At 38.8% G+C, this 15165-nt stretch overlaps 1 protein-coding gene across 4 annotated transcripts; it reads left to right on the forward strand.

The window, feature by feature from the left end:
- The first annotated feature begins 478 nt into the window (after positions 1-478).
- Positions 479-8499, forward strand: LOC309496011 (stonustoxin subunit alpha-like). 4 transcript variants are annotated; one of them, XM_082165928.1, is made up of 5 exons: positions 479-757; positions 1973-2373; positions 2474-2633; positions 3260-3307; positions 7499-8499. In XM_082165928.1, the coding sequence occupies exons 3-5, from the start codon at positions 2588-2590 to the stop codon at positions 8020-8022; spliced, it is 618 nt and encodes a 205-aa protein (XP_082022054.1). In that variant the 5' UTR covers positions 479-757; positions 1973-2373; positions 2474-2587; the 3' UTR covers positions 8023-8499. The 4 variants fall into 4 exon arrangements, with proteins under 4 accessions (XP_082022054.1, XP_082022055.1, XP_082022057.1 ...); XM_082165929.1 differs by having other exon boundaries at positions 1973-2159; XM_082165931.1 differs by lacking the exon at positions 2474-2633 and having other exon boundaries at positions 1973-2158; positions 3249-3307.
- Positions 8500-15165: the final 6666 nt, after the last annotated feature.

Below are 15165 nucleotides of genomic sequence, written 5' to 3' on the forward strand. Positions count from 1 at the left end.
TATCCGCGCCACTGATCACAGCGGCAACGAGCACTTTGATCACTTGATTTAAAAAACAACACATTTAAGCACTAGATCACCTTATATTTAACAAACGAACTAAGTGAATGCTCTGCTAGTTAACTGGAGATGTTTTATTTATTTGTATTGGTACATTCGTGCTGCGAGATGTTTCAAAAGTGGTTTCAAAGGCCACCTTAAGATGACTGTTTTTTAAAGTCATAGTTAATTGTAATTGTATTGTACTTTTGGCTTGTGTAATTGTTTAAGTTTTGCCCAGCAGCCTAATCATACCTATAGAACGGTGCATAAAACAATGCATAAGAAAAAAATACATAAGCACCATGGCAGTGTAGGGGAATTACAGTTAAATCACATTAAAAGCAAAATGTATTCCAGTCCAAATATATTCAGTCATGCAATGTAGTAATTAGAATGCAGTATTACTGCTGTTTTTAAGATATCTGTGACTTGTATTCTTGGAGTGTCATTCTGAGACTGACATTTAGTCAATGTTTTATTATGTGTGACTTGCACACCCATTTTGTTCATGTCACTTAAACACAGAACCAGGAAACAGGAATCTACTGAGTTCAGGGAAAGAGAAACTTAAGTGTAGTTGTGTAGGAAACAGAAATCTACTGAGTTCAGGGAAAGAGAAACTTAAGTGTATTTAAGCTGTTGTGACTCTGGATGATGGATGAACATGTAACCACAATACTGTATCAGCTGCAATATACAGAGGACAGAGAAACAGGTATGAACTTAAAACTAGGCACTGATAAAGTAATACTAACAGGCTCATTTCTGATGTGTTTTAGTTGTGGGATTGTGGTGCTGTAGATAATATCATGAAAATTGGCAACACAAATGTAATATTGTCATAACATTACAAATATGTTTTTTTTTAAGGGAAATCACTTAAATTATCATACAGTACATGGGTAGTTGACAAGTTACTTCTATTTACCCTTTTTCAACATTAAATGTGCATGAATGTACAAGGGAAAATGTATATTTACTGGTCACCATTAATTTTGTTTATCACAATTATTAATCACCTTTCAATTTCATAAAAATAGTGCTGTAACATTAACTATTCAAAGTACAAATTAACCATGTTGTGGTTAATATGAGGTCATAAAAACTGCATGTATAATAATTTTGTTAGTGAATTTAGTGTAGAGAAAGGTTTAGCTTGAAATTTTGAATTTGTTGCTCAGATTCTTCTTGAGAAAACATGATAGACTTTAAGCAGTAGAAGTGCTGTTTCTGCTATCCAAATGTGATTAAGCACAGTAAGCATTTAAAATAGTTGAGAAGTAGTTTTTATAATTTTCTGCATTTCTGAGCACTGCTGAGGAACATTTGTTATTTTGTGATTGGTGATATTAAGAGCATATCTTTTGCATGTCTTTTGTTTAGTCACCATCATTGTGTAAATAATCAGGTCCATGCACATCTATAGTTGATGTTATCTAATGCTGTCTGTTTCCATTATATAGCTAAAAAAATACCATAATTCGGATATAATTGCATATACAACAGCAAGTTCTTCTTGTGGGGTCCCTAGTACGTTATGGCGTCAGACATCCATGTCTCAGTTTGGTCCTGGCTGCAAATAGCTCTCAGCCTATTTGTGTTGCAAGTGTAAAATAGGCTAAAGCAAAATAAAATAATGAAGTCACCTATTCATCTGTCAGCTCTGACATCTGTGTGAGTTTCATGTTTATGATACTTCACACTTGTGGCATGAAACTGGTCTTATGCTTAATGTTAATTAATGTACAGTGTAACTGATCATTCATCCCTGACTGAGTTTGAACAAAGCCATTTGTTGACAGTCCAAATAAGTTACCTTTAAACTACCTCAACCTACTTTTCCTGGATTCAGCTGGTCACATGATGGTTTATTGGCTCTTGGGCTCTGTGAAATGCCAGTAAGAGCTGATTGTGATGTGTGTCCTAACAGCGCACTGCACAGACAGCAGTGGAGGACAGAGTGAGGATCTTTACTTAGTTCATACAACACAGTGGATCAGAGATCAGGAAAAGTCTGCCGTGAGTCGAGCTGAAGGACGGAGATCAATGATCTGAAGAGGAGAGACGCTGAGCTGGAGCATTTTTCACATACACAGGATCACATCCATTTCCTGCAGGTAACAGAGATCTAGAAGAACATGTTTGTGGACTTGAGCAAGATCCTGCTTGACTGGAGACTCAGAAACAGAAATCCTCCAGTTTAATCATTAGTCAGACTCTCATCTTCTTTTGAATAAGGCGGCACTTGGATTTCAGCTCTGGAAATATCTTAGAAAAGATTTAATGAAATCTTTGACTTCTGATGCTGTAAAAGTGCTTGATTGAGGAGAGGTACTAAAACATAATTCACCAAGAGCCACACAAATCTGATAGTAGTGCAGGTTATTGATGAAGTGTGGAGGTGATGAGCTTTGATTTCTGTTTTCTGTAGAGTTTCCAGTCTCTCTCAGCTCCTCCTGAATCTACAGACGTAAAGGACAATCCCTTCAGTTCTCTCTCCTCTTTTGATATCGTGAGAGAATCTGTCCGTCAGCTGAAAGACAAAATGGAGGATTTCTGCAAAGAGGATCTAAAAAAGTTATCTGACAAAGGTTAATCTGCTTTCAGAAATGAGTACTCCATCTAATATCATGTAGAACACCATATTAGAAATGTCTTCCCAGATAGCAAATGATATCTGGCCTAGTTGTGGCCCACATCTCCCACACTCTTCTGGCCCACATACCTCATGGAATGACGGCTATGAATCAACCTGAGAGTGGCTGGCAAAATCATATCTGGGCCAACTATGGTGTGCTATCTGGATTAGGGATGAATGCAGGGATCATTTTTGTTAACATTATTTTAATAGTACACTTTAGACTTTCTACTGACTATAAGTAACTTTGTAACTACATGTCAACTACCAGTCATTAAATTATTAGTAAATTGTCTACTTAAAATCTGCCAACATCTTGATGCTCCCCCAACAGACATTCTACTAAGGAACTTTGCAAGTATGTCAACTTATTCTAATAACCCGAACCCAACCTAACAGTCTACTAACACTCTAGTTTACATGTAGTTGCAAGTTAATAAGTTAGTTGACATGTAGTTGCTTTGTTGTAGCAGTAACTTTTAGTTAGTAGAATGTCTAAAGTGGACTATTGAAATAAAGTTTAAACTCATTTTCTCGTGACATAACAGCTGCACTGTTCATGTCTGTTGATTTCCACAGTCATATTCAGCAACATGGATCCCAGGACCAGAAACGACTTCCTACAATGTAAGCAACTAAGAAAACAAGAACGTATCCTGTTACGCATGTAACTGTGGTTCCCTAAGATAAGGGAGCAAGACATTGTGTCAGTAGCTGACCCTATGCGGGAAACACCTTTCTCCGAATTTTCTGAAGCCCTATTAAATCACGCCAATGTAACACACTGGCCAATGGGCTTCGAGCAAGCCAAATGATGATGGGTTGTCCTGCTTATAAAAAGGGTACAGCATTGACCTCATAATCTTTCAACTGACAGTGAGTCAGCATAGCATGGTTCAAGCCATTGTAACTTATGCCAAGTTGTGTAACTTATTGTATAACTAGCAAAACACAAGAGCACAGCTGTTGACAGAAGATAAGCCACCTACACAGGTGATATAAGGGTGTGTTCACACTTGTAGGCTGTTTTGACGATGTTCTGATACTGCTGTGCACAAATTACACCTTCATATTCCCTGCTTACATACGCTTCCTCATTGGATGCTTTGCCCATATTTAAGATTACGAACTATCTTGTGCTCTGCCCAGTTTGTTTGGATTTTTCTTGCTTTGTCGTTTTGAGGTTTTGGTTTGCAGAAGGGTTAGTTTGGTTTTATTTATTTGTTTTCTTAAATTTTTTTTGTATAATTGTTCCTGTGTTTTGAACTGTCTTTTCGGTAAATATAATATTTGTGAATTTGATTTATTTTGTATATTGTTGATTCATTTAAAATGTGTATAACATACATACGTTTTTTTTTTTCTTTTTTTGGTTGATTTTGGTTATTTGTAATTTCAATTGTTTTCCTTATTGGATTGGGCCTATTAAGGTTCAACATCAAGGCCTGTTGGTGGATGAGCATTTGCCATCCACCTGTCAGCTTGTATAACCAGTTTATTAAAAAAAAAAATCTTCTCTGTGTGGAATGTGTGTTGTGTGGAGAGTGTGTTTTCTTTTTAGGAGCTGCAGCCTTTTTGGCATAGGAAATTGATCGTTCCCCTCCCTTTTTTTGGTGGTGCCGTGACTGATCACTTCACTGGGGCTCTTGTGCTGTGATTGTGTAGTGCGTGTGACGGGAACGTATTTATCTTTTGCGAGGGCACCTCTTAATAGAGGCTGCAGCTTTCTTTCCGTGAACATTGTATTTGTATTTGTATTTGACTGTTTGAGGCGTGTCCCCTTTCTGTGTCTGGGTTTGTTTTTATAAATTATAATACACTTTGTGTAATTTTGCATAAATACTCGTGTCTCCATGTCTTCCTGTCTTTAGTGGGGAACTTGTGCACGGATAATATTCTCTGGGTGAAACTCCCAGGGTGGCATAGTCTAGATCAAAACATATAGTGTTCTTTGTCCCTGTGGTTGCTACAAAAGTAATTGCACTAACGGCGGTTAGTGCAACCGCACAAGGGTTCATTTTAACGACCGCACCAGGACCAGCAACCGCACCAGGGTTCATTTTAATCAAACCAAACATGCCAAGTGTGAACACACCCTAATATGTATCAGTATGACAGTGACAGCTGTTAGTGCTAGACAAGTTGTACAATCAGAACACTGACAGCCACAATCATTGCAGTCAGAAGCAAGTAGCGTTATTTAACTGCATTAACAGTGTGCTACACATTCTTGTCAAGCTGACGACCCAGCCAGTTCATAGGCTTGTAAAATTATCATTCAATGAATAGTGGTCAAGTGAACCAGAACTAAACAACCTTGATGGTAGCTGTATCACCGGCACTTTCTAAGAATAGAGTCATACGACCTTAGCAAAAGCAACGATTGGCATCAATAAGTTACGCAAAGCAGTAAACTTGCCTGCTGTGATGCATAAAATGGTGGCAGCATCAATGGCCCACGTAAGATATGCAGAGTTTGGCACTGTTTGGCACTGACTACAATTATCCTAAGTCAGCGAGCAAAAACGCTTGACATAAACACATATTGTCCGCACCGCACGATAAATGTCTGCTCCGGCGCCATTGGAAAACCATGCAGTGGCAATGAAGAAGTTAACATAGACATAAGGAACCTGTGAAGGGAGTGAAAGATAGTATGTAGCAGCAATGAAAGTGCTGAGCACAGGCAAAAAGGGGGTGCTTGAAACCACTGATATGACTTTCATACAGATAATGTCTGTAAAGCAAGCAGATTTAGTAAAACAGTGCAGTGGCAATGAAGGAGCTTAACACAGGCATGAAGGATACAACTGCAGTGCTGGCACTGCTGGCATCACTCAAACATCACATAGCTGTCACGATTACAGGACTTAGTTGAACACCACGTTGCTGAAGCTTAACACCTGATCTGATGTGGCCGTAAGGGCTTCTAACAAGTGCTAACATCATGAGACAGTGGATACAGCTGTTATCCATCAACCATAGAATCATGTATCTCATAACAAAGCCAAAACAGTGTTGGAGGGGATTTTGACTGAGTGTTTGTTCAGAAATGAGCGAGCATATGTTAGCTGAGGACCTCTCCCAAGTACCTCACATCCCTGTGCAAATACATACACTATATTGCCAAAAGTATTGGGACACCCCTCCAAATCATTGAATTCAAGTGTTCCAATCACTTCCATGGCCACAGCTGTATAAAATCAAGCACCTAGGCATGAAGACTGCTTCTACAAACATTTGTGAAAGAATGGGTCGGTCAACTGTTAGTGGTATTATTACAAAGTGGAAGCAATTGGGAACAACTGCAACTCAGCCACAAAGTGGAAGGCCATGTAAAATCACAGAGCGGGGTCAGCGCATGCTGTCACCAACTTTCTGCAGATTCAATAGCTACAGACCTCCAAACTTCATGTGGCCTTAAGATTAGCTCAAGAACAGTGCATAGAGAGCTTCAAGGAATGGGTTTCCATGGCTGAGCAGCTGCATCCAAGCCTTACATCACCAAGTGCAATGCAAAGCGTCGGATGCAATGGTGTAAAGCACACCACCACTGGACTCTAGAGCAGTGGAGATGTGTTCTCTGGAGTGACGAATCACGCATATCTGTCTGGCAATCCGATGGACGAGTCTGGGTTTAAAGGTTGCCAGGAGAACAGTACTTGCCTGACTGCATTGTGCCAAGTGTAAAGTTTGGTGGAGGGGGGATTATGGTGTGGGGTTGTTTTTCAGGCTTGGCCTCTTAGTTGCAGTGAAAGGAACTCTTATTGCTTCAGCATTCCAAGACATTTAGGACAATTTCATGCTCCCAACTTTGTGGGAACAGTTTAGGGATGGCCCCTTCCTGTTCCAACATGACTGTGCACCAGTGCACAAAGCAAGGTCCATAAAGACATGGATGAGCGAGTTTGGTGTGGAGGAACTCGACTGGCCTGCATAGAGTCCTGAACTCAATCCAATGCAACACCTTTGTGATGAATTAGACAGGAGACTGCGAGCCAGGCCTTCTCGTCTAACATCAGGGCCTGACCTCACAAATGCGCTTCTAGATGAATGGTCAAAAAGTCACATAAACACACTCCTAAACCTGGTGGAAAGCCTTCCCAGAAGAGTTGAAGCTGTTATAGCTGCAAAGGGTGGGCCAACTCAATATTAAACCCTACCGATTTAGTATGGGATGTCATTAAAGTTCATGTGCATGTAAAGGCAAATGTCCCAAAACTTTTGGCAATATAGTTTATATCATTTTCGGAGAGGAGGAGGAATAATCTCGTTGCTGTAATCTCCATGCTCGGTTTCGCAGTTCTGCTGTGGGAGGCAGGAGAGCATGAATACAGTAGGGGAGGGCAGCCAGCATGCAGCAGGTGTTTGTGCTCAATCCACCTGTTTTTTCTTCCAGCTTCTTCTTCAGGTGGCAAGAAGTTGACTGCTGAAGGATAAAGATTCTGAGGTCAGAATGCCATCATTTGGTGCACTCGAATGCTTATAGCCAGTGTCTTACACTGATATGATTCAGTAGGGCTTCAGTGTTTGTGGAGAATGGTGTTTCCCCATAGCTTCAGTTACTGACGCAATGTTGAGTGAACAGATATCGAAGAGGAAACTCAAAGAGTATGTTAATTTTCTGTCTGTAGAAGGTGAATGAAAACATTATAGAAGAGTTTTATAATTAATAATGTATATGATGATTTGCACCAAGTATCTGGTAAGCTCTAATGAGATACTGCTTATACACTAAACAGAAACCATGAGTTCAGCTACATAAAAAGATCAAACAGATTCATAATTCCTGATTGTCATGTGTTTTATCCCCATCAGATTCCCATCAGCTCACTTTGGATACAAACACAGTGAATAAACACCTCCGTCTGTCTGAGAGGAACAGAGTGATTACTGGTACTCTCACTGAGCAGCCGTATCCTGATCATCCAGACAGATTTGATGCGTATAATCATCAGGTCTTGTGTAGAGAGAGTGTGTGTGGACGCTGTTACTGGGAGATTGAGTGGAGTGGGATGTTTGGTGTGGATATATCAGTGTCATATAAGAGAATCATGAGGAAGGAATGGGGAAATGAATGTTGGTTTGGATGTAATGATCAGTCCTGGAGTTTGTTCTGCTCTCCCTCTAGGAACTTATTCAGTCACAATAACATACGGACTGAACTACCTGTAGTGTCCAGCCGTAGAATAGGAGTGTATGTGGATCACAGTGCAGGAACTCTGTCCTTTTACAGTGTCTCTGACACAATGAGCCTCATCCACACAGTCCAGACCACATTCACTCAACCGCTCAATCCTGGGTTTTATGCTTTTATTGGATCATCAGTGAAACTGTGTTGATGTATTAGAAAAGATTGTAGAAAGATTTTACCGTTAATACTTTGAGCTGCATGATAAGTAACAATGATTTGTTATAGTCTCTTATTTTTAGTTTTAGTGTAATGAAAATGAGGTTAATTTTTTGTCAATACATGACCCATATATACTACCATTTACTATTCTAGAAATCTGTTATTAAAAAAAACTTTGTGCAACATGTAATCTGCTAGACTAACTCGGACTAGTCACAGCACTTACAAATGAGGAGAGTAATAGAAGCAATCAAACCAAGAATAGGTCTGTTAAACGATTAAATGTAAATTTGATTTATTGTTTTTTTTAAGCTGATGCTTAGAAATGTTAATATACTATTTAAGATAATAGGTGAGTTTTTGTTTTTGTTAGAATTCATTGATTGGATATGGAAGTGTTGGGTTGATTACGACCCCTGGTTTAAGGTCGAGGAGATAACATAATAAAGAGATCTGAATCATTTTCCACCATTTCCATTATTATTATTATTATTCAAAAACATAACACAAAAAAGAAGGAAAAGTGACTTCAGGGCTGAGCCAGACCAAAACAATAAAGCAGGGGTGTCCAAACTCGGTCCTGGAGTGCCATTGTCCTTCAGAGTACAGCTTCAATTTGCCTCAACACACCTGCCTCGAAGTTATAAGTATGACTAGTAAGTATGACAATCGATCAAAATGACATACTATCATACTACTCATACTATTTCTGTAGTACCTAGTATGAATACTGTGCATTGTATGCAAATTTTCCCGGAAGACCTTATCTTTTGCCAGAATCTGCTTAATACAACCGAAGTACACTGAGATGAGTAGTGAAGTTGTGTTCAGAATGGCATCCTACTATACAACTCCTACTATATTTGTGGTATGCAATATGTATACTGTGAATAGTATGTGAATTTTCTGTATGCTACCATTAGGAGATATCATTAGGAAGCATGGCATTAGTTTTCACTGTTATGCTGATGATACTCAGCTCTATATTTCTTCACGCCCTGACAAAACTTACCAATTCACAAAATTAACGGAATGCATAGCTGATATAAAAAACTGGATGACTAGTAATTTACTACATAATTCTGAAAAAACAGAGATTCTAATTATTGGACAAAAACGTCCTCACATAATAACCTAGAATACTGTCTAATATGGAGTCAATATAGGGCCATATATATCTGCAAAATAAAACAATGTTTTGCAAACAAAAAAAATGTTTTGCAAAAAAAAATTATGTTTTGCAAATAAAAATAAGAGTATTGAGAATTTTTTTTGCTTTTTTGCAAGTAAAAAAAAAATTATTGCAAAAGAAAAGTTAACCACTGAGAGAAAAAATAAAGTTTAGCAAAGTAAAACTTCAGCAGCATTGACTTTGCAACACATATTTCCCTTTGCGCCGCTCCTTTAAATCCGCGTTTCAGTCATCCGTGCCTCTGCGGCGCAAGCTTTCCTTTGCGCTTCATTTTTCTTTGCGCCTCGCTTTGTGTCCCTGATTTGACGTGGGGGGAGGGGTCAAGAGGTTGGGGTGTGTACAAGGGACGAAGGCGCGTCCCTCTCGTATTTTTTGTTTGCAAAACATTGTTTTATTTTGCAGATATATATGGCCCTATATTGACTCCATAGTCTAACACTTGATGGCTGCTCTGTCAAGTCTTCGTCATTGGTTAGGAACCTGGGTGTGCTATTTGATACCAATCTTTCATTTGAAAGTCACGTGTCTACTATTCTAAAACCACATTTTTCCATCTAAAAAAAATATATCTAAATTATGTCATATGCTCTAAATGACAAATGCGGAACAATTAGTTCATGTGTTCATGACATCAAGGCTAGATTATTGTAATGCTATTATGGGTGGTTGCCCTGCACGCTTAATAAACAAACTACAACTGGTCCAAAATGCAGCAGCTCGACTTCTTACCAGAACCTGGAAGTATGACCATATTAGCCCGGTTCTGTCAACACTGCGTTGGCTCCCTATTAAACATTGTATACATTTTTAAATATTGCTGATTACTTACAAAGCACTAAAAGGTTTAGCTCCCCAGTACTTGAGCGAGCTCTTAACGCATTACAGTCCTACACGTCTCTTGCGGTTTGATAATACCAAGAATATCAAAATCGACTGCTGGCGGTAGATCCTTTTCTTATTTAGCCCCAAAACTTTGGAACAGTCTTCCTAACATTGTCTGGGAAGCAGACACACTCTGTCAGTTCAAATCTAGACTGAAAACACATATCTTTGGCCTAGCATACACATAACACATTATAGACTTCTATAATTTAATGTTAGGCTGCATAGATTAGGTCAGCTGGAACCAGGAACACTTCCCATAAATCCTGATGTACTCGTTACATCATAAGAAGGATGGCGTCTATGCCAATATTAGTCTTTCTGTTTATCCCGAGGTTTACCGCAGTCCGCCAGATCCAGGTGTAGCGGAGCACTGGACGCACCACAGGATCAGCCCCAAATAAAGAGAAACACCAGCAATGCCTTTTCACTTTTGTGTGTTTACTGCAAGCATAAAATAGGACAGTGTTACAATCATCTGTTCTGGATTGACAATCTCTCTTCAGAGTGCTTCCCGCAAACTCTCATATTACAAGATGTATTTTCTTTACAGTATCTTAAATTGTTCCATTTAATAAAATGCATAAAACCAAAGGCATATATTTTTTTTATGTAGAACTAATAAGATTTATGAATTGTGAAAATGAATAAAACAATAATGAAACAAAATGAGTATAACAACTCATACCTGCAAGCATAAAATGGGACAGTGTTACAATCATCTGTTCTGGATTGACAATCTGCAAATACATCATTCAGTTAGTACATTGTCCCATATTTATAATATGCAGGCAACTTACAATATCAAAGTAACAATTCACAGTTTCAGTTTCTTCTCCTTAACACACATAACATGCTTTAAGTCATGAACTACATAACCCGAAATCTGATTACAGGCACGCATTTCACTCTGTGTAGCACCGATTAACCACTCGTGTCATCAAAACGGATTTAAGTGAAACTCAGATTAACATTAACACGCGTCCTCATACTAATGAAAATTAACATAGGACATTAACTAATACTTCAGATGTTATACCATTCATAGAAATATGACACAATCGCACGTTTAAAGCGATACAGTTTATGTACTATATTAAACATGAAGAACCATCTATTCAACACACAACATTGTCACCAACAGTACCACCACCATATTTTGTTCTGATTTCATTGTAACTTCTATTTAATATGCTCTAAGACCTTGTTTGAGTTGTCCATTGACGGAGACACACTTCTAGTCCAGGCGTTTTAGGAAAAAAGGGTGAACAAATTGCAACAGAATCAAACTCAACTGATTTTGTATCCTCCACAGAGCCGATCCTTACCTCCCTGGGGCCCTAAGCAAAATTCTGTTTAGGGGCCCTCATACCTGACCCATGAGCCATGAACCATTTGCCATTGCCACACAGTCACACCTGACACCCCAGTGTTCCCACTACAATCCCTCCTTTAACTAGTTCTAGTGAAAATGTAATTCCTGATATCAGAAGACATTGTTACTAGTAAAAAGTTCATTCTTAATATCAAGAATTCACATTTTAAATAGTACAAATTTAATTATTGATATCAAAAATGCATATCCTGTGAATGAATAAAAGCTAAAATGGCGCCATAGCATGTCACTGTGTTTTAAATGATAAAAGTAATTCTTGATACTTGATGGTTATTATTTACTGAGGGATGTGCATCCAGATTGACCAGAATCTCCAGCCAATCAACATTTTAAATTCAATGGAGCCTATCAATAGTCAATGTCAATACATGGCTTTCATTATTGCATTAGTGCAGAGTTGTAACTAAACCTTGACTGAGCGACTAGATAATCATCGTCTTGTTTTAAAACTATAATCCCGACAGATGTTTCTGCTGGAAAGTGCACGTTTCATTTCATGCACGCGCATATGAACCCGTGACGCGGTTATCTTTTCCGAGCTGCAGTTTATAAACAAACACCGTTGTCCTTTGTCGTTTATTAAGCATAATAAATCAACTCACATCAACTTAACTTTAGCCTACTGGTCTTTGCTGACATCAAACTTTGAGAGGAGAGAACACAAGTCTACCTGAACTGTTGCCGCAATTCACTCTCATGGTGTTTTTTTCTGTCTCTTTTCGTGACCAGAAAGATAGTTCCGCTTCATTTTGTCATCGATATTGTAAACATTGATTGACGCCCTTTGACACGAGGGGGAGGCGGGGCCTTGAGTAATTTGCGGGGCCCTACGCACCTTGCATAGTGTGCGTATAGGGCTGATCGGCTCTGATCCTCCATATGTCCTGAGTCAGGAAAAAAAAGCCCCGAAGAATCCCATTAGGGGAAAGTTCCGAAAAAGACCCAAATATATCCTATTCATTATTTTTCTCACATGAATAGGGTAAAAAATGTAACCTTTAGACATCACCATGAAAATGACTGAGTTGATTACTTATATCAAGACAAACAAAAAATGTATTACAAGTTTTTTTTAATTGTTTGTTAACATGGACAACGGGTGCATAATCTAATTACAGATGTGCTCATTTGCAAAAATACCACAACAGATCTAAACATTGGGTACAGCCAGGAGAAAATGTCTTGTTGAATCTTGTTGACATATAACAGTAAAAAACTAAATGTTAAGGTCTGAATGGAACCCATTTAGGCTACCCATGAACATAAATACATAGAGGCAGGAAGAAGTACTTTAAAACACCACACTGCCTCTTTTCGTTTTCATTTAAAGAAATCTTAAACATTATAGCCACACAAATGTGGTTCAGGCAACGAGTATTATATTCACTGCATGCATAACGTTAGCCTATTTATAACAAAACGAAATATAAAACACAACCCTGCCTCTTTTCCTTTAAAAAACAACAACAAAAAAACGTATTAATATGGTTCAGCATTTGTACTCTGATCATCTTCACTGTAATAAAATTTTAAATGACAAAAATCAACCCTCTCTTTTTGTAAAATTTCAGTTTTATCAATAATAGCCATTATAAAAGTATAAGTTATGCAATTTCACTTAGCCCTCAGCCAAAACGATTGGCCAGGGAACAAATTATAGATTCACGAGACCAAATATCGCCCATTAAGACGAATTATATCTCATGTTTAACCACTACAGAGACGTCAGAGTCGGCGGCAAACTTCAGAAGGACTAGCCGAGGAAAGGCTGTACCAGGCGGGGTACATGAGCGCCGAGCGCCCGGTGATCACCTGGAATGGATCTCACAACTTGGATCAAATTTTCATACATCTTTATAAATAAAACAGAGATTTGAGCTTTAAACAACCACATTCTCGCTTGAAAAACTCTTAAAACTACATTTCGTGACACAGTAACAGTAGTATTGTATTTCAACTGTATATTAAAAAATGGCACCTCTTATGTTGTCATTCCCCTTGTAGCACGCCAAAGTGACGATACTCTGTCAACCAATCAACGTTCTGCAGTGAGTCTAGCTCCACCCTTTAGTACCGTACCACTGTGCTAGTACCCCAACGGAAGAGTACTGGAAAAGTGGTACGGTACGGTTCGGCATTTTGGTACCAATCACAACTTTTGACAGTGGAAACGGAAATAATTGCGTACCGTACTGTACTGTACCGTATCGCTCAGTGGAAACGAGCCATAACCCACATAGCAAACAGACTTGGCCCAAATGTGGCCTCATCATGGCACTGCTGGCGTGTTGCCGGCACTGGCATGCATCATGTCAGCCAACTGTGGGCCATGTATGGCAATGATGGCACTGCATGCACGACGGCAGACAACATTTGGGCCGATTGTGGATGGGAGGTGTGTGGCCCAGATCATGTCAGCCAACTATGGGCCAAGTGTGGCAATGATGGCACTGCATGACGGCAGACAACATTTGGGCCGATTGTGCATGGGAGGTGTGTGGCCCAGATCAGTGTAGCGATTATGGGCCATACTATGGGCCAAAAATCCATTTGACCTGAACAAAATATACAATTTCCTAAAATGACAATTAAGTTACATTTTTTTTAATTATTTATTTTAATTTGCCTTTATGAATTTCTAATAAAAAAACTTCATTCACATACAAAATAGTCTAAGATCTCCACGGTAACAGCAGCTTTCTGGTTGGTGGATGAGGTTCACGTGATGCGTCGTTTGAAATTTCTCCCGCTGAAGGGTGAAGAAGACGTCTGTCAGACAACCGAACCGCTGTTCAGGACAGGTAAGTGAAGCTATTTTGTGCACGACCCTATTTTTTTTACAGTCTATATATTGTGTACGACCTAACATTAGATGTAATACATACAGCAGATATGCAACCACATGGGTTCTCTTTTGCACTCATGCCGAAACAGATCAAGCCTGCGATGTGTTTACAGCTCTCTTATTTTTTTAGTATTTTTATTTAACCTTTACCTAGATTAAAGATCGACCGTGGCGGGTACGAAGGTTATTTTGGCAGGTTATTTAATGGCAATCTTTAAAAAATAGAAGAACATCTCTTTTTTTGAGCTTTTTTAAATACCTGAATTCAAACTCGGATGTCACTTTGTTCTTTATTGAAGTGAACTTTTGCCAATATGGTAACGTTAGCTGATTCACTGCCCTGAACTTGAGAACGCGAGTACAGACTGACGCGACCGGGGTGCGATAGACCGGCCTGCGGGTCATTCTATAGTGCCACATTATAAGCAATCATTTCCTGTATAAAATTTAACCGAAGCAACCTTATTTTAATTTGTTACCTAAATGTATTTACAGTGGGTGGATGAATATTTGTATATGTATTTATTAATTTAGTATTTTGTCTTTTAGCTGCTGTGAGGAAAAAATCGTCTGACACATGCCACTGATGGAGATAGAAGCAACAATACAAAGATGGCTTCAGCTTGCTCCTGATAGAGATGGAGGAAGGAGAGAGCGCTTGAGGAGAAAAGAGGGGCTGCAGAGCTGTACTTCACTTCCTGAGGACAGTCCTAAATAGCATCACTTTCTCCCTCACACATACAAACATTCTTATGTGCAAATTTGTTTTAAGTAATTTTTTTTAATTTGCTCTATGTTTATTGAGAGTAAAATTGCA

Source organism: Leuciscus leuciscus (assembly GCF_965113295.1).
Source record: "Leuciscus leuciscus genome assembly, chromosome: 4".
Lineage (NCBI taxonomy): Eukaryota > Metazoa > Chordata > Actinopteri > Cypriniformes > Leuciscidae > Leuciscus > Leuciscus leuciscus.

Coding starts and splice junctions, on each gene's coding strand:
- LOC309496011 (XM_082165928.1), top strand. CDS start 2,588: ATGGAGGATTTCTGCAAAGAGGATCTAAAAAAGTTATCTGACAAAG. Junction 2,634..3,259: donor AAAAAAGTTATCTGACAAAG/GTTAATCTGCTT, acceptor TGATTTCCACAG/TCATATTCAGCAACATGGAT. Junction 3,308..7,498: donor CAGAAACGACTTCCTACAAT/GTAAGCAACTAA, acceptor TATCCCCATCAG/ATTCCCATCAGCTCACTTTG.